This window comes from Canis lupus, chromosome 11, assembly GCF_011100685.1.
Source record: "Canis lupus familiaris isolate Mischka breed German Shepherd chromosome 11, alternate assembly UU_Cfam_GSD_1.0, whole genome shotgun sequence".
Lineage (NCBI taxonomy): Eukaryota > Metazoa > Chordata > Mammalia > Carnivora > Canidae > Canis > Canis lupus.
The window spans coordinates 28,151,317-28,174,680 of NC_049232.1; the positions used below are offsets into that span (position 1 = coordinate 28,151,317).

Below are 23,364 nucleotides of genomic sequence, written 5' to 3' on the forward strand. Positions count from 1 at the left end.
TTGTCTTACCATTTGTGACAGACTAGTCTCTGCAGAAATAGGTTGGTAGTAATTACGCACATCCTGTTCTTCATAAGATAGTCTGTTATGAACATGATTGTTTAAGTTTATGCATTCATGTTAAATCTGAAAAGAAGGACATGTGAAATTAACAGAAGACGTGGCTTACGTGGGAAGTATTTATAGAATGGGGCTGCTCACATTTTATTGCTATGCTCAGGCACATTTGCAACTTTGAGGAAATTCTGGATTGCTTCATTGGTAGATACATCTGCTTCAGGACTTGTCTGCCTCTGAATTTAATATAATACAGGCTGACATTTTTTTTTTTTGACAAATCCTATTCTCACAAATCCTTTCATTTGCCTTCACCCCTTCGTATTTCTCCTGTTTAAACCCAAATGTGGAATCCTCTCCAGATGTTACTCATTTGCTCAAAATCTTGCACTGCTAGGCTATAAAATGCAAAATTAAATTAAATGATAGCCATCTCTTGGTGAGTTGTGACTACATGCAAGTCATTTCACTGTTCCATCCTTCTTTATAAAATGGGGACATTGTCCTAAGGAAACCTCTTAGGCCTCTTCTGACTCTGGCAGGGAAGAAAGCAATGGGTTATCCTTAATGATTTCTGACTGTAAGTATTAGAATGTGCCCCTGGCCTAGCTGTCCACTCTTTTGCACACACATTCCCCTTTCCTTTTTTTTCTTTTAAAGCTTTTATTTATTTATTCATGAGAGACACACAGAGTAGAGGCAGAGACATAGGCAGACCGAGAGAAACAGGTTCCATGTGCAAGGAGCCTGATGTGGGACTCAATCCTGATCCCGGGTCTCCGGGATCATGCCCTGGGCTGAAGGCAGATGCTCAACTGCTGAGCCACCAGGCATCCCATACATTCCCCTTTCCTGTTTCTGGGTCTCAGTGGCCACCTCAGTGTCCATTCCAGGCTAGCTTGGGTGAGGCCCAGAGCTGGAAAGTGACTGTTGATTTGGGCACACAGCTGTACATCACAATATGGCATGCCATTTATATACTGCAACATCATTTGGAGACCAGAAGACCAAGCTCTTCTTAGGTCTTGGTCCAGGAGTAATTAATTCTTGACATGTTTTTACACACCTTGGTATCATTTTGCAGTTGTATATTTTACCACAGGAGTTTTGTAAAAGCCTTTTCCACACCACTAGGCTTTCCATGCACTCGTCTCTTTCATTGTGTCTATGCTTTTTGCTTCACCCAATGGCGAGTTATCCACTTGGTTAAGTTAAAACAGACCTTCTTGTGTGCCCCTCAGAGAATGAGGTTGTACTATATGAATAAGTTTCCTTGGGGTGTTGATCCATAAAGATGCTCCCTTTCAATGTCCATGAAAGAAGCCAATGTCATAAGGAGCTGAAGGAGCATAGCCACATAGAGACTGAAATTAGATTAACGGAGAAAATAACTGTCCATCTGTGCCTGATTCTTCTCCCCATTCATTGCATACTCCATTTCCAATACTTTGATGAGGGAGGACTGACACTTGACAAGAATTTGAGAAATCTAGAAACCATAATCCTACTCCACTGTAACTTCAGTGAGGCTTGGACAGGGCACTCACTGAGAGAATCTTAGCCAGGTATCTCTTATCTAAAAGCTCTGCTAACCATTGGACCAGTTCAGGGCTGCTGCATAAATAAGATAGGATAAGGGGTAAGTCCTCTTCCACCACAGCCTTTAAACCACCCACTCCCTCCCCTAACCCTCTTCTGTGATTCTTTCAAATTCCCGCCCCCTGCAGGAAGTCTCCTATATCATAGCCCTGATGACTGATCCTCAAGTCCATTGTTGAACACTACAAGTGACAGGGAGCTCTCTACCAATTTGTTGCTGTAATTATTGGGAAGCATTGATTTCTTTTCGTGGAGCCTAAATGCTGCCTCTGAGCCACCCCAAGAACCAGTTTTAGTTCTTGCCCTCTAGAACAAAATAGCTTATTCTCTACTCACAGCTTTTTACCTGTTTGTGGAAATCTATCAGGTTCCTCCTGAGTCTTCTCAAATCCAAAGAAAATTGTCCTCCTGCCTCACCACCTAATACATATTTACTGTGTGAAGGAATGAATGATCTAATGAGAAAGTGGTTTTCAGAGTGCTCTTCTTCCAGGACATCCCTTAGGATGAAATTCTTTGGACCATGTCCCACTCAAAATGTTGCTCTCAGATGTGAGAACACTATACCATAAACCCAATCTGATCATGCAATCATGACAACAACTTGTTCTTTTGATCTAGCCATTGAACACTTACCAATGCAGCTAGAAGGAAGACTAGTGAATTATTTATGTAGTTATTAAAAATCATGTTTTCAAAGGATATTTAATGTCACAATATAATAAATGGAAAAGTCAATATATACAGTATGATCCCAATTATATATAAAAACATAAATATGCAAAGGAATAATCCTCAAAGGAAATGCATTGAAATGTTACTGATTATCTATGGAGTATGTAATCATAAGTGATATGACTTTCAGTTTTATCACCTTCTTATAGTTTCCATATGAGCATGTTTTATTTATATTTATTTATTTATTTATTTATTTATTTATTTATTTATTTATTTATTTAAATTTTTATTTATTTATGATAGTCACACAGAGAGAGAGAGAGAGGCAGAGACATAGGCAGAGGGAGAAGCAGGCTCCATGCACCGGGAGCCCGACGTGGGATTCGATCCCGGGTCTCCAGGATCACGCCCTGGGCCAAAGGCAGGCGCTAAACCGCTGCGCCACCCAGGGATCCCTATATTTATTTATATATATAATTTTTTAAGTTAAAAATATTTTTTAAAGATTTATTTATTTACTTATGAGAGACAGAGAGAGAGAGAGAGAGAGAGAGAGAGAAGCAGACTCCCTGTAGTGAGCCCAATGCAGGACTCAATCTCAGGACCCTGGGATCATGACCTGAGCCAAAGGCAGATGCTCAACCACTGAGCCACTCAGGAGTCCCTAAAAAAGTTATTTTTTAAAAAAGATCTGAACCATTCCAAGAGCTCCTTATATTGTGACTCATTTTCCCTGGTTTTCTCTATCTGGATCCTTTCAGAATCTTCTGTCAAAATTTCATTTTGGTTCTCCCATCTCTTGAGGCATCTTGAAGCTCTCTGGAATATGATAACCACATAGTATGCTAATAATCATTCTGTTAAAGTAATTTGCATCGTAATTCTATGACAGAGGAGTTCTTACACTTACCTTTTTTATTTTTTTTTAATTTTTATTTATTTATGATAGTCACACAGAGAGAGAGAAAGAGAGGCAGAGACACAGGCAGAGGGAGAAGCAGGCTCCATGCACCGGGAGCCCGATGTGGGACTTGATCCCGGGTCTCCAGGATCGTGCCCTGAGCCAAAGGCAGACGCTAAACCGCTGTGCCACCCAGGGATCCCTTACACTTACCTTTTTAAAAATTTTTTTTTATTTTAATGTCTGTATTTCCCACTAAAGAGTTGCATGAGTAGAAAGCCACATCTGTTTTTCTCAGTGTTCCTAGAATACGAGAAGTGCTTGAAAATTAGATGTTGAGTGAATGACTGCCCCACCTGTCCACTTATTGGCCATGTGACCTGGGGCACATAATTGTGCTTCTTTACCTAGATGGGAGACGACACTTGCTTACTGACCCTACTAGGTTGTTTTGGATTTCAACTAGGATAACCTTGTCTTATCATCTTTTGTAGTAGGTTCTTGGCTTCTCAGTGCATCTTGTCTTCACAATTTTAAATCTCAAGGATCATCTGCTCCCAGGGTTTTCTGTCCTCTCGCTATCATCCTCCAGCTGTTCCTTGTTGATAGGAATTAAATCTAGTCACAGTTCACTTCAAACTCACCAGCTGCCAGTCACTGTGCTGCTTTTCTGTTCTCCTCTCCTTTTAAATATATTTTAGCTCTAATTCTCCCAATAATCCTTTAAGGTTTTATTTTTATATGCATCTGATTGATGAGGAAACCAGTGCATAAAGAGTAGCTTGGGTCCAGTCACTTCTTTGACCCCAGGCCTTGGAAACAGCACTTTGTGCCACATCAGTGCAGCAGTTCCCAAGCCACCTGCTCTGGGAAGTAGAACATAGGCTGTGGATCCAAATGAGAACCTGCAGAGGCTGGTACTGGCTAGGCACTGCTCCTCTGACTGCAGAGCCCCTATTATGGTGTGTGAGCACAGGAAGGCCTTCTTGGGACGCCATAATGCTTACCCCTACCTTTCCTTTCCTTTCCTCATCTTTTTTCAGCTTTTGGAACTGACATTTATTTTTAGAAAACATGCCAGAGAAATTCACCTCAGGACTGTCTTTCTGTTTTATGACATAAATTTTTATTGACATAATGAAATATTTTGTTCCCTCACGCATTTTAACCTTTGCCAACAACTATAAAAAAGGGGGAAAGATCTGCCCTATAGATGGCAACTTTTGTTTGAAGAGTTACAGTCTTGGGGTGCTTATGCCTTAGTGTCTGTAGGAAAAACAGGAGGAAGGTGCGGTCAGTCCAGAGACAGTCCTTATAAATGGTGTTGGCTGTCTCTCCACAGTGTCAAGAACTTGATGTGTAGCAGACAACCATGCAAGCCTGAGCAAGGGAGTTGACACCTGTTACCTTAACCCTCAAATGGAGATAATAGTAAATACTAGGATTATTGTTGAAATCATTGAAATATAATGTATATTTCAGTGCTAATGTATAGCAGTTAGTATGGTGTCCAGCACATAATAAACACGCAGGTAGGGATGTGACCGTGTTTCTGGTTGCTATTGTTGGTGGTGGTGACCAGTAATTTTCAGTAGCCCATTGGTTAGAGGTCCCAAAGCATAAAATTCCCAGAAACACTTAGAAATGATATAACCTCCAAACCTTTATAATAGGAGAGGTTATTGGAAGAAGATCTAAGAAGAAGTACCAAAAAGCTTTAAACATACAAATTCCCTTTTCAAGTACTTTGTGTATCTGGGGACTTTAGAAGATGAATGTGAAAGATTTCCTGTTTGGGGTTCTGAATGGGGCATTGTCCCTGCAATCATTAGTGACATCTTTCCAGAACAATCTTGAGAGGTAGAGAAAGGGATCAAAGCTACAGCTCTGTCCTGACTTGGCCACACCACTCAACGTAGTCAGTGAGATAGCTTGACCAACTGTCAAGCATCCAACCCCACTGGATGCCCCAATAAAACCAAACTGCTAATGCCAGAGCCTCCAAGAGTGATCCCCACAAAGTGCTACTGGGGCTACAAGCTTGCTTCTCCCTCTGACATCTGTTTTTAAGGACTACATTGCTGCTCTGACCACAGCTTACAAAGTGTTCACTTTACCTAGCCAAGTGCATCCAGGAGAGTCCTACTTCAAGGCTCTATAATTAATTCAGTTTATGTGGAAGGTGATTGAACTTTGAGAGGAAGACATGAGGAATTTTGGTTAATCACTAGGAGAAAGTCCTTGACACAGTTGATGTCATAGGAGCGTGAGTGGTGGACACAGAGTCCCCTCTTCCCAGCCGCTTAACTATTATCATATATGGTACTTCATATTGTAGATATTCATGTAAATATTTGAATCCCCAACTGGACTTGAATTCCTTGAGAGAAAGGACTTCAAAAGGACTCTTTTTGTCTCAGTGCTTTTTTTCCCCAGTGCTGATCTAAGGACCAGGCACAGAGGATCTTAAATGCCAGAGGGAGGGGGAAAAGGCTCGGTAAGGGGTGGGTCTCTCTCAAAGGTGGATAGTTGGTGAGTGAATGAGCCTTTCAGTTCTATTAATCCCCCTCCAAGTCCTAAGAACCCCTGGTTGGCATCTTAGAGCCACCTCCTTTACCTGTCTCCTGTTCCTCTCTTACATGCCCTTGCTATTAGGTCAGCTCCCCAGTATCACCTCTGGTTCTAGTTAATGACTTTTCTTATGCTGTCTCACTTTAAAAAAAAATTAGAAAGATAATTTCCAAAACAAAATGTCTAACTTTGTATTTTCTGTGCCTTTTAGGCTTTTGTTTTAGGCTCTTGCCAGAATCTCATCTATTTCTAATAATTTAAAGATGTGACTTCTTTTAGAAATATATCGTCTGAGGCTCTGAGGCTTAATGCTGTGGTAACATTCAGAAACAATAAAACAACCTTTGTCTCTGGCACCTCAGCATTCTTACTAGGTTTGGTATCCACTCTTGGCTTATAGCAAAAGGGAAAGTGTATGCTAAACTTGGCCCTCAGGAATTTACCAAATAAGTATCAGTGTTTTTTTGTTTGTTTTTCTGTGGAGAAGACACTATGTTTTAGGAGATAGATGTGGTTAAATGTCAGGGCATTGGTAAAAGTGTGACTGTGGGGAAAGAATCTAGCTGTTTGAGGGGATTATGAGGCATTGCACTAGCTTAACAGAGACAACCAGAGCATCTCGGGAGTGAAGAAGGGCCCTTTGTATGTGTTTCCTTTACAAAAGAAAAAAAAAACTATTAAAAAGGAAAGCTGGACATCAGTATTGGAGTTTTCACAGAATGATGAGTATCAGCGTGGAAGCAGGTTGGCTTGATTCCTTTGTCCTACAGGCTGCAGTGACAGTGTCTTATAACTAGGACAGGACACAGATGAGATACCTCAGTACAGGGGTATTCCACATTTTCTTTCAGGTATGTTAGATGTCTCTACTGTAGAAAAGTTACACACACAGGATGCAGCTTGGAATTAATTTTTCGTTTATATGTAGAAGGTATAGTGCATTCTGGAGATAATCTCAAGCGATGTTCATCAATTTGGCCAAGCATTAGATTGTTGGGGAGTGCATTGAGCTTGGACCCTACCTTAGATTGACTGGAATCAGAATTTTCTGTGGTGCTTAAGATTTACTGTACTAGAGAAATGAGTCTGATGTTGAATTTTTCAAAGCTTAATGAAATTACCTTTTTAAATAGTTTACATACCATTATACCAACTTATTCCTGTTCCAGAACTCTAAGAATATAGTCAGTAATTTGGGCAAAGATTTATAGAGAAAAATATACAGTAGCGTTATAGATGGTAGGAGAAAATTGGAATGACCTAAATATCTTACAGTGGGAGAGTGGTTAAATCAATTGTGGAATAGCCATAATGTTGCATGTATTCACCCAGTAAAATGGAGCTTTAAAAGGATAATAACTAAAAATATACTCATAATGTAATTATAGGCAATAAATTTCAAGGCATAAAATTATAAATGTACACAAATGGACAAATATCACATTATTTTATTTATAATGAGGTACTTAGAGATAGTCAAGTTCATAGAGACACAAAGTCGAGTGGAAGTTACCAGGGGCTGGGGTGGAGGGGGAAGGGGGAGTGAGTGTATAGTGGATACAGAGTTTTAGTTTGATATGATGAAACATTTCTGGAGGGGAGGGTGGTGATGGTTGTACAATGGTTGTACAACATTGTGAGTATATATTAAGCCACCAAAATGTGTACTTAAAAATGATGAAAATAGTAAATTGTATGTTGTGTCTATTTTACTGTAATTAAAAGAAAGACCTCTTCCCTCCAAATGCTGTGGAATGAGTGAAGGGACATGCCATTAACTACAATCTTAGCTCTTCACAAAAGGCAGCCTTGTCTCCCTCTTTGGAGAGCTCAGTTGTGTTCAATGTGAAAGAAAATTGTGTAGCTATGAAAAAAATTTTGTATGTATAAGAGGGTCTACTTTTTAAAAAACACAGAAGCATAGAGATAAATCCAAATGGTAACAGTATTTACTTTTTTTTAAAATTTTCATTCCAGTATAGTTAATATACAGTGTTAAATTAGTTTCAGGTGTATAATATAGTGATTCAATTCTGTACGTCACTAAGCGCTCATCATGGTAAGTATATTCTTAATCCCCTTCACTTATTTCAACCATCCCCCCCCCCACCTCCCCTCTGGTGACCATCAGTCTGTACTCTATAATTAAGAATCGTTTCTTGGGGGCAGCCCGGGTGGCTCAGTGGTTTAGCGCCACCTTTGGCCCAGGGTGTGATCCTGGAGATCTGGGATTGAGTCCCACGTCCGGCTCCCTGCATAGAGCCTGCTTCTCCCTCTGCCTGTGTCTCTGCCTCTCTCTCTCTCTCATGAATAAATAAATAAAATCTTTAAAAAAAAGAAGAATCGTTTCTTGGTTGTGTTTCTTCCTTGGTTATTTGTTCTAGTTCTTAAATTCCATATATGAATGGGATCATATGGTATGTGTCTAGTGTTTACATATTTTTGGATAAATATCCAGTAGTGTGCACCAGTTTGTATTGCCACCAGCAGTGTGCAAGGGTTCCTTTTTCTCCACATCCTTGCCAACACCTGTTGTTTCTTATGTTTTTTTATTTTAGCCATTCTGACAGGGTGTTAACAGCATTTACTTCTAGGTGATGGAAATACAGGTTATTTTTGTTTTTTCTCTTTTAAAATTCTGTGATTTCCCCTAATAAATTTATAGTAGATGCTTAGAACAAAGAATTATTAAGAAAAATATCAAAATGTCTTCTTTCTTTGTTATCTCCACATGAAGGGTGATATTAAATATGACTTCTATTTAATAGTCCAGAATTTAATCCATCCAAATGTGGTGTGTGCCCTTCAAAAGTGTTTCCTACCACTGATCAAGATAACTTGGTGACTTACCTTTCTGGCCTGCAAAACATTTGTGGATATGCCTAAAGAGAGTACATCTCCAGATTGTGCTATTTTTTTTTTAATTTTTATTTATTTGTGATAGTCACAGAGAGAGAGAGAGAATGAGGCAGAGACACAGGCAGAGGAAGAAGCAGGCTCCATGCACCGGGAGCCCGATGTGGGATTCGATCCCGGGTCTCCAGGATTGCGCCCTGGGCCAAAGGCAGGCGCCAAACCGCTGCGCCACCCAGGGATCCCCAGATTGTGCTATTTAATGAAAACTTACGGACAATCACAGATGATCTAGGGCCAAGCCCTCCAATTAGGAAGGTGACAGTGCTGTGACTATGTTCCTTTACTTTTTGAAAGATGGCTTTCCCCATAAATGCTTTGAATGAACATTGGGTGGTCTGGGAAGCCCTTCAGCTTTATGTTCCACCAATAAATGAAAGGTGTCATTTCTGCTTTGTGAGAGGAAGGATCTGCCATCACCCAAACCAGCAGTTCAAGGTTGTCAGTTGAAGCAACAAGAAGTGACTGTAAATGATTTAAGCACTAAAGAAATTTAATGGAAAGCTATTAGGAAGCCCACAGAATCTCTAGGAATGCAAAAGAACAAAGAGAACTGATGAAGAGAAGGGAGGCTCTTCAGTTGGAACATGGGCAAGACCAGGCTACAGATCCAGTCCAGGAAGGACACAGCTGCTTCCTCTTGAGTGGTCAGCCTAGCCCTAGGCTCTGCTGCTGGTGCGTGGGTGCCACTGCCACCTTCAGTGTTCTCCCCTCTGTTGCTTCTCTGCATCTCTCATCACAGGGCCTACATTCTGAGCAGGTGCAGCCAGTTGGCGAGGCCCCCATCCACGTGGGCTGTCAGGGAAGCTGGGTACAGGAGTGTCTGGCATTGCCCAGTGTCTGTAATGGCCAGCCAGTTCTGCCTCCTGCTGAGACTCTGAAGGGGAGATGCAGGTTCAGATGCCGGGCAGCCAAACGATGGATCACTCACTAGTACAATTAGTACGTGGCTATCAATCAGTCTTGTTGATCCCTGCCAGAGGCCATCAACAAGCAGGTGATTATTCCTCTAAATGCCAGCAGCTGCTGGTGTAAGTTTGCTTCCGGTCACTTAAACACTTTCCCCAAGGGGGACTGTCAGGCTCCAAACTATATACCGATCAGCTACTGGGAGTCCAAATGCCACATGTTCCTGTGCTGCAGCTGGACTGATGGGCAGGGTTGCCTGCTCTGTGGTTTATACTTGTTAGGAGTAGAGGTGGGGATGGGTAGGGTGGAGCATGGTGAAACAGGCAACATCCAAGCATAGCAACTTGTAGAGGCCCCTTTCAAAGGCCATAGTAAGAGTTCCAAGAATGTAGTGACTTCAGAATTCAAATAATCCGATTAGCAGTGGGGTTTTCTGCATAGTTGGTGGAACAAGTTTAGGAATCAGCCCTGACTTTGGCAGCAGTTTGAGGTGACACTGTACTCTTGCCTGGGTTGATGACCATCCCAGTCCTTTCATCAGAGCTCTTTAATCATTGCCAGAGGCCTGCTATTGACTGTGATTATGATTTCTGTCTTGAATTTTCACGTCATCTATTTAATAGTCTAGCTACAGGCTAACTGGCAGCTCCAGACACCAGTGTCCCTGTGGACGCGGCTCTGGCAGGCTTTAGGGGAGTTTACACATCCCTGGAGGCAGTACAGCAAATGGTAAACAACTATTTATGTCAGGTGAAGCCAACCTGCTTCTAAGGGTCTAGACAGCAACTGAGAAAAATGCATTAGTCAAGGTTTTAATGCATATAATTTTCCAGCAAAGGTGCTTACCTGCTCCAGCAACACTAAGAACTGCATTAGGAAAGCCTCATTAGCATTTTATATCCTTTACATCCTTTAATAAACCACAAATTCTAGAATGCTTTAAAAAAATCACCTGGGTCACATAGAGCTATGGAGAGAGGGAGACTGGACTTGCCATTTTTAATGTGTGCCTCCCAACCACAGAGCTCTGCTCCTCATGCACAGCCCAGGGGGATGGGAGCCACCTGAAGACCTTTACGAGAGGGGCTCTCCACAAACTGAATCCCCTCATGATTTTATTTTTCAGACTTTTTATTTTTAAGAGAAACTTTTTAAACATGAAATCTTATTAAGAGTATTCAATCAATAAATATTCCATCTATAAATCAAATAAAATTTCTTTTCTGGTTGAAGTGATCATGGCAACCAAAGCTCACACTCCACACGGGTTGCTCTTCAAGGGCCTTGAGGCACTAATGCCATAGATACACGGCGCTCAGCGTGACTGGCCTCCAGGTGTGGACAAGATGCCCTCTGTCCCTGGCTTGGGGAGCTAGACATTGTTTGCTCCTCCAGTGTCTCACACAAATAGATACTGGATTAGTGATTCTGACAGTTTGGGAAACTCCTGCTTTGGAGGGAACAGGGGGACCTCAATATTAAACCTTTAAGCTTCTGTTCATCAACCCACATGCTTCTACTTCCATTTCTGTTTGAATGCTTTTTATTCCATGTAGTCATAAAAAGTTTCTGGCAAACTCATAATTTTGAGACAGCTGGTGGTTGAAACCATTTCTCTATGGAGGAAACTAGATGTTACAGAAATAAATTTTTTTGTGTTTTACTATGGGCTGCCTTAAATCCATTTGGAAAGTAGCTGGGGTGTAAATAGTGAATAAGACTAAATGAAGTTATATGCAAATCAGAATAAAACCACTTCCAGCTAACTGATCTGGCAGAGGATGAGAAGGTAGCCATCAAGGCTCAGAGGGATTCCTGGTGGAGGATGAGGAAAGGAGATTCACAAAACAATCTTGTTTGTTATATAGTTGTTTTTCTTTATTCTTCTACGATGAAGGAAAAAAGAGTTCTGAAAGCAAAACTGAGAAAGCAAACTGAAGTGTCCTTCCTAGATTTTGACATGATAGAGTATGAAGTGATTTTGTGTGTGTGTGTGTGTGTGTGTGTGTGTGGCTGATACAGAGAAAAGTTAGGTAGAGGCAGGCACTGAGGTCAGGCACTTTCCATGCCAAATTAAGACTTGTGAGTAAAAGGTAAATTGACAGGTACCAAGTAAGACAGGTATTAAACTATATCTCAGACATTTCAATTTTAACACCTTCTTAAAAAAGAATTGTCTCTCACTTGGTAGAGTTGCATGTGTTTATTAATAAAGCTATATTTTTATGGTAAATTGCTCAAGTATCTTCGTACTCTGCTTGGGCCACACTTCTATAGCCATTGCCATACCTTTGGTGATACAGTACTTAAAATTGCAGGGCAGGATTTGTTATGGAGGATTCTTTTACAGGTTAGAAAATCTCTGTCAAAGGTTAGATCTCTAAAATGAAGGACCTAAGCCTCCTACTTGGCAGTTGTTTTTGGTGGGAGAGTAAATGGGGAGTGCATACTCTATGTTCCCCAAGGCCTTCTCTGGGGATTGAAGGAGGGCCCAATAAATAGAATTTATCCTGCCCAAGAAAAAGCAAGATAGACATTGGAGTCAGGATTTGGAGATTGAAAAGATCTTCATTACTAATAAAGAAGATGTTGTAGTGTGCGGTTTATATCTGTGAGCAGACAGGGTTCCTAATACTACACCTGAGGATTAGACCTCCTAGTGACAGGGGTGCAGGACACCCCAGCTCCTTTCCGTGGAAGGATTAGAGCAGAACTTGAGTTCTCTGTCCACAGGGTGGCTCCAAAGAGAAAGGGAACAGGAGGAGGAAAGCCAGTTACCAAACATTCCTGGCTCCCAGCCCCTGGGTGTCGCAGCATGTCTTTTTTACACGGTTCCATCTATTGTGTAACTTGGGTCCCAACAGCTTCAGAGTAGTAGTGGTAAGCATGGTGTCTGATAAGTGTCACTGTGTTTCCCCTGAAAATACCCACCTGAGCCCCTATGTGTTTGCTGGGTGCCCCAGGGCCCTGTGGTGCAGAGTGTGGAAAGTGCCACCTCATCCAGAACTCAACAAAATTATACCACTGCTTGTCCTCTTGGAAGAGTGGATGAATAAGAGTGGAAAAGTAGCCAGAAACATTACCCCAGTGGGGGTCCTCCACATGGAAGAAAACTTTAGGAGAAGGAAGACACCTATTCTTGTGCCACCTCCCCTGCTCCCCACTCCTGTCACCAAAGCTTCCAGGTTTCAGCTCAGTTACCCCAGAGCTGATGTAGCTTCCCAGCCTAGGAGACTATGTAGAAAGTGGAGAGAAGCTGCACTTTCCAGCATTCTTAGTACCAGATACATCTCTGGAAGGGAAATGATGCAGAATGAGGTGATAACCCCAGGGGCATATGCGGAATACATTTCTACAGCCTACCCTTTCAATTCTGTATGCCCTGAGGTCAAATATTATGAAGGAGAAACTTATTTTTATTTAAGTTAGATGCAGACTGTCAATTCTGTAGAGCCTCCGAACACAAGTTTTTCTTTACCTATAGCTTTAAAAGGAAGGGAGTCTGCAGTGAGAAAAGTGAATAGTTAAGCCTCTCATATATTATCTGAACCCAGCAATAAAATGGCCACTCCTTTATAATGCAAAATTTCTGTTAATAATGAAAGGTAAGAGTCATAAACCACTAAATATTTCCTGTGTGTGCCCTCATTGAAACCATAGAACCATGCCCAGTCTGCATTTATAGCTTGATTGGTCAAGTGTGCATTTCCATCAGTTTGATTGGCCTCATCAGTAAAATACCAGTATTAGCAAAACACAAATTGCTAAATGTGCAAAAAAATTACCAAAGAGATCAAGTATTTAATTCATTTGTATTAAAATTTTACTATGTGATACCCAATACATACAAATTTAAGAGTTTGCAAACTATGTCTATGAAAACATTTTACTTGACCTTGTGGATAGATAACTCAGGTTCTCCTCTGCTTCCTTCCCTGCCAAATAACAAAGCAACTTTGAGGATGGACTTCAGGGTTTGCTCTGAACTACCGCCTTAGGAGGGGGTACTACTGAGTAGAAGACATGAAGTGAAAAGATTGGTTATGAGGTGCCACCGTGGATGCCCGTGGAAGGAAGAGGGTGGTCACTTAACGGGTGGCCAGCAGAAGCATGCCTCTCTGGGGAGGTCAAAGGGTCTTCTGAAGAGGCCTGCTGAGCAGCACACACCCCTCCCGGCCTCACCTGCTATGCTGCAAGTGTTCCTACCTTTCCTTTTCCCTTGCTGCTTTGTCACAGCCTGCTGACTAGAACATCACTCTGTTCCTCCCTGGCCCCATTTACTCCTGTATGTCCCAACTCTTACTCTCCTATTCAGCTTCTCTCCTCCAGAGATTCTGACAACTTAAAGGAGTCTCCTTGGAGGCTCAGTTTCCTTGTCAGTAAAATGGGAATAATCAATAATCTCTGCCTTCTTTGTGTAGTGATTATAAGGATCAAGTGAGTTGTATGTTACAGCATTTGGTTAACTGCAAAAATGCTATTATAAATGTCAGATGTTGTAAATCATGGGCTAGTCTCTTCAGCTAAGGAGTTTCTGCGCATATTTTAGTTACCCTCCGAACGATTCTTTGTCAAGTAGCAAATGTAAATGCGCTGTTTTTTTTCCTGCTTGGCTTATGGTGGCTCCTTTGCAACTTTATGATGTAGGCTGAATCTTTAAGTACTCCTTTGGCTCATATCTCTTCCCCTGAACACCCATGCAAGATCATAATCCATAAAACACAGAGGCAATAACTCCTTTTAATTGCCAGGAGTTCATCATTTGCTAAGTTCTAAATGCAGTCACTTAGGCACTTGCCTTGAAAAGCCTGTCTATTTCTTCCACAGAGCCGAGACTGTGTGAAACTGGGCCCTCCTGCTGAGGGAGAAGTCGTCCAAGTCAAGTGGCCTGATGGCAAACTCTATGGGGCAAAGTATCTAGGTTCAAATGTTGCTCACATGTACCAGGTGAGTGCTGTCCTGTGGAGATGCTTGATGGGATGGACAGGAGAAGCCAAAGGGCAGATGTATATGCATTGTCCTGCTGATCAATAAGCTACATGAATTTGGAGCACCTGTTATTTTATAAAGGCAGCAAAGATTTGATCTCTAATGACCCAGATATTTGAGTTTTATTATCAAGTTCAACACTGGGAAATGAATAGCATGTGAAGGATGGGTTTAATTGTAAAGAATATAGATAGGCTACAAAGATAAGTGGCTGGATGCTTTCTTGTGTGTACATCATGTGGAGAGAGACTGGCCGATTTATCTCACCATAAGCCAAGACAGTGATGGCTGTTCATCAGCCAGCAGCCCCTGAATTGGTGGATTTTGCCTGAGAGACAAACCCCCATTGGGTGTCTCCTCAAACCTAAATCAGTCATGCATGGACACAGTCGTGGCCACCTAAGCTTAGAGGAGTGCTTATTTTATGAAAAGTACAGCAATTGGTTGGATATTCACTCTACGTATTACTAAAGAGTACATATACAATTGAATGATGAAAATATTTTATCCCTATCAGAGACGAGAATGATTAAACTCTAACAAGGAAAACGACATGGACGGCAGCTGTGTATTTATGTTCCTTCAGGCTTTAAAAAGGAGCACCCTGACTAGAATCAATATGTTGTAGTACTTCCAGTAGCCCAGTGGCAGAAATCAACATTCTCAAGCTAAGCAGTAGAGTAAAAACAGGAAGAGTGAAGTAAAAGAAGAAAAAGTAAGAAGGTTCAGGCATGTTAAGTTAAAAGCAGCTGGTGGATGATAATACTGCCAGTGTCAGCACAGAAATTGTTCAAAGACTGATAAGGGGCAGAAAGAGTACATTTTAAGTACTAGAGCACAATGTAATTAAAGGAGTTGGAAGAAGTAATTAAAGGAGTTGAAAGAAGTTTCAGGAAACTTGAACATTTTTTAAGGTCTAGAAAAACCCAAGGTGAGTAGGGTGGGGAGGACATTTATATGTATAGTGTGTGTATGTGTGTGTGTGTGTGTGTGCGCGCGCACACGCGCGCACTCGCTCTCACGTGTGTGGTAAAGGCTATATCCCTCTTTGTCCTGTGTTAAGTTGCAGACTCAGATCATTTATAACACGGTAGGTGCTGGAGCTTCTTTGTATCAGAATGTCCAGAATTAGGCAAAAATCAAAAGACAGACAATTAATACTGGAGACTCCTAGAAAAGAGGCATTACTACATCATTCAAAAGAAAATAATTAAATATAATTAAACAATAAATGCAAAAGTGAAGCATCTTACACGTAGCAAAGCTAGTAGCTACATGAACAGTATAACGAGGACATGCTGAAATTCAGGCTAATTAGTAATCAGTGTGTTAACTTCAGTTGAATTTATGATGGCCTATCAACATAGAACTATAGGCATATTTATAGACTCAATGAAAAAGTTAAGGCTAATATTAAAGTTTTCTCTCAAGTACAAGTAGTTAAAAATTCCTCATTAAACCAAGTGCCCTTTTGAGATCATTTTTTGTTTTGTGTCTAATTATTCAGTCTCATCACTGAATGAGCAAAGATGTTTATAAAAATAGATATAACTGAAAAAATTTCTATTTCACTGTGCTAAATATTCTGCATTTGCACTTTTTTGACCCTCACAGTAGACCCGCAAGATAAATGTTTTTGACTCCTATTTTTACAAATGAGGGTAAAAAGGTTATATGAATTTAATAATTTGTTGAAGAGCACACAGCTGGTAAAGGGAAGGGCCCAAGTTTACTTTCAGCTCTGTCCCATCTAGGGTGAACAATTATCCCAGCTTGCAAGGGACTGTTCTTTAGTGCTAAAATCCTGCATCCTGGGAGACCCTTTGGTCTTGGAATGATTGGTCATCTCACCATATTCCTTTTTAGTTTTAATAATTGCCTTTCTCTCTTTTTAGAATCTTTGGATGATCTAAAACAGAAGAAACTACTTGTAGGCACAAGTAGTTCTAGTTATGCTATCAAATTGTATAAGTGAGATGACACCTTGGTCTAATTAAATATTAAAGAAACCATTCTGCTAAAACAAGACCAGGAAGAGAAGCCTCCCCATCTCAGCCTTCTGGGAAGTAATGGGAAGCTCTCCTGTGACCAAGACCCAATTCCACCCTGTTGTTTCAGCTTAGTCAAATGTGAGCAGTACATGGATAAGAAATTTAATTATATGTATTATCCTTATTGTAATATTTTAAACTCCAGCAGATTTTTTTAAATTTACATAGTATAGCTGCATAGTTTCACTTATCTTTTAACCAGGAGTGCAAGCTTATTTTAATTGCTTTACATGTAAAGATTTCAGATAGACAACTTGGGGACTTCAAAAATATCATAAATGGTTCAGCGTTAGATAGATATTCTATCCTGATTGCATCCCCTTTGTTGTTTGTTCCTGATGGTCATATGTGGTTAAATTTAAACTAAGAATGATCACTTTGAATAGGGAATTTGATGAATTTTCCCCAAATGCTCTAGGTTTCTGTTAGCCAGTGTCACTTTTCTCTGACAAAACCTCCTAAAATGTTGAAAAAACTGGTTATAAAATTGTTTCCTGCCATTCGATTAGCTTGAAGAAAAAGTTTAAAATTTTCATTTTTTTTTTTTTTAATTTTCATTTTAGATGAAGGTTTTCACAGATTACTGTGGTTTACATATTATGAGGTTGAGAACCTGGGATTTTCCTGGCCAAATGGTTGAATTTGACAAAAGTGAGTTTTAAGAACTTGAGAAATTACTTTCTGGGAGGATTATTATACAAGAGTAAATATATGAGTATTTCTCCCTCATATGGTACCAGAGCCTTTTAAAGAAACAAAAGGTACCAACAAGGCCCCACCAGTCTTAATGCAAAATTGGCCACAATCTCATGTTCTGAGAAATCATTTGAACAGCAGCTATGTTTCTTTGTTTTCACTTTGGGGGTGAGGATAAAGTTTTCATATCACATCTTCAGAGACACTCATTTTCAAGAATTTTGGTCTGTTTGAAAACCTACAATGTTCTTGGTTTGATAAGGGAAAGAACTTTTTTTCCTTCCTTAGCTGTTGGCTGGTTCTCTTGTTTGTTCTGCTTGAGTGCTTTTTTTCTTTCTTTTTTTTATGTTGTTAATTGGAACCTTGAGAAGAAAATGGTGAGTGCTTCTTTGTGTATGAATGTGTGTGTGTGTGTGTGTGTGTGTGTGTGTGTATGATACACACACATACATATCATGATGTCTTATTTCACATTAGGTTGAATTTGAAGATGGATCCCAGATAGCAATGAAGCGAGAAGACATCTATACTTTAGATGAAGAGTTACCCAAGAGAGTGAAAGCTCGTTTTGTAAGTGCGGGCAAATATCCCTCAGGGATCTGCCATAGGAATCTTTCATCCTCTCTGTTTCCCAAGCCCAGCAGTAAACATACTTAGGTGGAATGATTTTCAAGAAAGCCAGTGCAACTTTTCCCTTACTTAGGCAAACCTCAAATTTGGCCCTAACGAGGAAACCAGTGCAGGTTCCTTGTTTTGTTTTCTAATGAGATCAAATGATGTTAAATTAATGTCTGTTGGCATACCAAAACAGTTGTTGAATATGTCCTCTGTGCAAGGTACTTGGAACATACAAAGGTACCATCTAGACATTTATAATCTTATCAGCAGACGAAATGTTAAGGAAGTTTTCAATAGTAGATGAAAGGGGACATAGTAAAAAAATAATAACAAAGGGGACATAGTATAAGTGAATGTCTGGTTTTCTAGAGCCTTATAATATATTGATTAACATCCCGCCAGAAACTCATTAATGTTTGTGTCAACTCATAATTAAAGGAGGCTCTCACTTTTCTAACTAAAGAAATAAAAAAAAAAAAAGCCCAAAAACTAGATGTGGGAATACTAAAGCTGTTTTTTTAAAAATGTTTTTAGTTTCAAGCTTTATACATGCCATTAAAAGACAAATAAACATGGACAAATAATCAAAACTGAAGCTGTTAAAAAATATAATTCACAATAACTTCGTTTTCATTATTGTATCATAAAATATTTAGTGGACCCTGAAATGAAGTCAATTTTACTCATTTAGAATTGCATCTACCACATTTGCAAAATGATAAATCCTAAACAGGGAAATTTGAATGAATAGGATTTTTCTGACTAAAATGAATTTTTTTTCCAGAATAAACGATACCCTTAGTTTTCAGCGAATGCTTATGATATACTTTTCTGCAGTGATAGAGTTAACTTAATTTGGAGAATCCTTGGATTCCTTAAATCTTCAGTTGTATATTTAGCTCCTTTTCCATTCAGGTGAGGTGCTGGGAACGGGGTAACTGCACCAGGTATCAACTCTCTGAGTGGCATCCTTGAGAGGAAGGTCCTTCAAAGTGAAATAGTCAAGAGCAGAGTGATAGTAACAGCACTGCTACCCACCCAACGAGCAACATGACACAGAGGGGACCCACACACCTGAAAATAGACTAACCACCAGATAAGCTGCAGGGAAAGAGAAAATCAGATATTCCTATTGTAAAGACAATGGCTAAATCCTAACAAAGATCTAAAAAATATCTGTTCATGCCCTACATCTTAAAATCTCCTAAGAGCAACCTTCTTCTTCAAAATGCTAAAGATGGCTACCTCTCATGCTGTGCTCCTGTCTGCCATTGTGGTCTCCCTCCTCTCCCTGCCCTCCCTTGTTCCCCCTCCTCCATTCATTCATTCATTCATTCACCCAGAGGTTGAAGGGTGGGGAATAGAGTAGGTAGTCTCTCTAAGGCTCTCAGGTCTTTGATTTTCTAGTGCGTGTGTGATTAAGCACCAGCTGGGTCTTGCAGATTTCAAATACTATTTCTTAATCGTATTAAAAGAATGCTTTCTGCTTTTTGCTCAGATCATAATCTCTCTGTTCCATAATAGATTTGTCTCCAATACCAGGTTGCCTTCCTGCATAGCTTTATTTGAACCCAGCTCCTGAGTTTCCTAAGATCCCTTTCTCTGAACAATCATACCAACATCCAACTTTTTTTTAATTCTCAGAGAAAATTTCTGAATTAAAAGTAAGTCAGTAAAAAATATATAAATCACATATACTATCTGAATGTAACCTGTTATGTCAAACAATTAAACCTAGTAGAGGGCAGCCCTGGTGGCTCAGTGGTTTAGCACCACCTTCAGCCCAGGGCCTGATCCTGGAGACCCAGGATCGAGTCCCATGTCAGGCTCCTTGTGTGGAGCTTGCTTCTCCCTCTGCCTGTGTCTCTGCCTCTCTCTCTCTCTCTCTCTCTCTGTCTCTCATAAATAAATAAAATCTTTAAAAAATAAATATAAAAATAAACCTAGTAGAAAATATCTGCAAGAACAAAGGTTCACAGTCACTAAGTCCGGTTTGCTATCTCTGTTTTCAGTGAATCGAAGACTTACGTGCTCCTTTTATATAGCAAACCAGCCTTTCCTTCAGGTTAGAATATAACCCTCTGGCCCTTCATTGGTCTGTGACTGCTATTTTTTTCCCATTTGGTGAAACAAATCTAATTGGAAAACTCATTGATGGAAGATATTTTATGATTAATCTCTCTTGTTTTTTTAAAGGACGGGTGGCTTAGCAGCCTCACTGCTAAACAGGAGGCCTCATATTTTAATGACTTCTGTTCACCTAGACACACGCTGACTTGGAAAGAAATTTTTCAAAAGAGTCAGCAGTCCACCTCAGTGATTTTTGCGGGGGTTCTTTCCCACTAACTTCAGAAATGGCCCCATTACCTTTTATTGTCTCACAGAATAACCATGGCAACAGTGCATAATTAAGTATTGCTGCTGGTAAATCGGTTTTATTATTGTATTTGAGAGGCTGACTTTTGCTGTTCTCGCACAACGGCAACACTCTCATAGATGTTTTATTTTTCTCCTTTGATAACTTTAGCACTTATAAAAGGGAGAAATACTCAGAGGAAGTACTTTGCCAAGAATGAATGAAACAAAAATGTTTTCTCCTAATGGCAGAGGGTGCTCAACCAACCCATAATCTTTTAGTTATTTTATTTCCGATTGAAACAAGGTAGTGTCGGGGGTGTCCATGCAGGTAGCCTGTTAGTTACCCTGGATAACCATCTCATGAACTGACCAGGAGCATTCCCACTCTGCACTTGGTTCCATTTTTTAGTTTTCAATCTTCTTTGTAGCTGTTTCATTATTTATCTCTTTTCCATAATTGACCTGTGTTTCAAGTCCTCAAAGCTGTACTCTGCTTGTGTCACCAACCAGGGGGTGGCCTCAGGGACAGTGAGATGTACCGTGTATTGGCATCATCTAGAGTGATCTACCTCAGTGAAAACCAGTTGGAAATACATTTTAGGAAACAAGACAATAGGGAATTAGGAAGCAAAAATAGTGTTTTAATGTAGCCTTTACCTGAGCATAACAGAAAAAGCTCACATTCTTTCACCTGGCTAACAATTAATTGAACTACGACTGAGTGCCAGGCATGTTACTTGGTGTGGAGAACCTGTAAAAATCCATACTCACTACCTAATATCCTCACCAACAAAGGGTTCAAGAAGTCACCAGTAGGGAGAAACCTAACTGCCCTCATGCCACTGCGTTGACACTTAAAGTCTTACAGGAACCAAAAGAAGGTCCTGCACGTTTGCCTGTGGCAGAGAAAATAGAATAGCATCCCTGCAGAGGGAAAAAACCCATCTAATAACAGAAAGGTATATGCCAGTAAGGTGTGGCCAAGAACTGCAAATAATTCTGTCTGCCCAGAACATGGGGTAGGATATTACCACGCTATGTAGGTCTAGGGAGCCTGGGTGCCATCTTAAAAGGCTGCAAAGCTATTGAAAGATGATAAGCAGAGATGTCATATAATTAGTTAGTGTGTAGAGCACCTTCTTCTCATGGTTCTGTAGAAAATATCCTGGAAGTATGGCATTTGCCATGGTGGTTTAGGGGAGGAAATGTGAGGCCTTTGCCATGGGCCAGCAGGGATAACGGAGAAGGGATGGAGGGCTTCAAGGAACGTTTAGGAGGGGCTAGGGGCCATTTGCAGTGACTTTTTGGTTTCTGATCAGTGTAGTCACATGGATAGGATGGTTATGCCATGTATGGAGTAGAGGGAAATAGTAATGGGGAGGGAAGACTTTGAGTTCAATTTAGAGCAGGTTGATTTGAGGTGCCCCTGGGATCAATACACCAAGATGCCTGCTGGGCAGTTAGACATGCAGGCCTGCACACAGAAGGAGGTCTGAAGCAGAGTGAGAGATGTGAGTATCCTTGGCAGAGACCCAGGGATGGAAGCCATGAGTGTAGGCATGAGGGCTCAGGGAGCAGATGTCAAGAAAGGCACAACATCAGGAGCATCGGAGTTGCACAGAGCGTAAGAAGGGGGAACACCAGAGACACCACAGTGAGCACCCGGAGGACGAAGAAGAAAGGCAGGAGGAAAGGCTTATAAAGTGTCAGAGAAGAGAGCTCCCAGCAATACTTGGGGGACAGAATAGTCAAATACATGTAGGATAGACAGGTGTGAGAGGAACTGGACTGGAGCTGGGATACTTTCGGGAAGTTGTATGGGCAGAGACCCAGAGGTAAATAGGAATGGGATGAATTAGAAATGACCATTGACAGATTGGTCAAAAACCGAGTCAAGCAAGAGGCAGAGAGGGAAGATGGCCAGTGAGGGAGATGTAATGACAAGACTTTAATCCTGCTTCTGCTGCAGAAAGGTCCCTGGGGGTGGGAGATCCTGAAGAAAGTTGAGGCTACATGGAAACAGGAGCCCGGATGGAGCAGGTGGGAAAACCCTCAAATCCTGGGCTAGTGCCTGGCCTCTGCAAGCCACCTCAAGCTGGCTGGAATCAGATTTTTGTCCATGCTTGTCGTCAAATGCCGTGCTTTCCACAGTGTGACGCTGGTTCTTTCTAGTCCACAGCCTCTGATATGCGATTTGAAGACACATTTTATGGAGCAGACATAATCCAGGGGGAAAAAAAGAGACAAAGAATGCTGAGCTCCAGGTTTAAGAATGAATATGTGGATGATCCCGTGTACCGCACCTTTTTGAAGAGCTCTTTTCAGAAGAAGTGTCAGAAGAGACAGTAATCTGCATATGCTGCTGCGCTGCAGGCAACAGAGCAACTTGGGCTGGAGAAGGAAAGATGAAGGGACAACTTTGGGGCCACACAGTGTGTTTCCCTGGGGTAGGTGATAGGGTATGTCTCTGACGGTGGAAAATTAGGCTCTACGGAGTTTGGTCACCCAAACCGTAGATTACAAGTGTTACTAATTGGATACAACAATCTGAAGTCATCCCCTGGTCTTGCTTTCCACTTGTGAGCAATTGTCTTGTAAGATCCCAAAGAATTTTTCTAAACGAAAGGAAATAGTAGTGAATTACCCACCAAAAAATGCCCCTGACAGAGGAGGTGGGTCCTAATTAGGCCCGTAGTCAGGAAACACATGGAGACCTCTCTCCCCACCCCCAGCAGGTGGGAACCTTGATACCCGGGTAGGAGGGTGATAATTTATATATTTTCCACAGTCAGGGAAGGACTCTCACTTATTTGTTTTAAACGGCAGTTTTTATAAAACATTTTTAAAACACAAATGGCCTGTATGGTAATGAGACTTACCTGTGTGCTATCTGTGATTTCCCTTGTACAGAACTTTTACATTTTTTATATCCCTATTACTTTTGATTGTGTCTGATGAGAACTGAGTTATTGGCCTTTGTGAAATTTCTGGCTCTTGAGAAAGAATTCTTATGAATTGTATGGG

General features: G+C 40.8%; 1 protein-coding gene across 6 annotated transcripts in view; it reads left to right on the top strand.

Moving 5' to 3' along the window:
• Window positions 1-22,886, top strand: part of KDM4C (lysine demethylase 4C) — a 410,759-nt gene extending 387,873 nt beyond the window's left edge. For 4 of the 6 annotated variants that reach the window (XM_038552333.1, XM_038552329.1, XM_038552330.1 and 1 more), the window contains 3 exons: window positions 14,456-14,575; window positions 17,842-17,934; window positions 22,513-22,886. In XM_038552333.1, coding sequence (XP_038408261.1) covers window positions 14,456-14,575; window positions 17,842-17,934; window positions 22,513-22,689 — 390 coding nt within the window. In that variant the 3' untranslated portion in view covers window positions 22,690-22,886. Of the gene's footprint in view, window positions 1-14,455; window positions 14,576-16,512; window positions 16,747-17,841; window positions 17,935-22,491 lie in introns of all 6 variants that reach the window. The other 2 variants (XR_005366745.1, XM_038552331.1) reach the window with 2 other exon arrangements.
• Window positions 22,887-23,364: the final 478 nt, after the last annotated feature.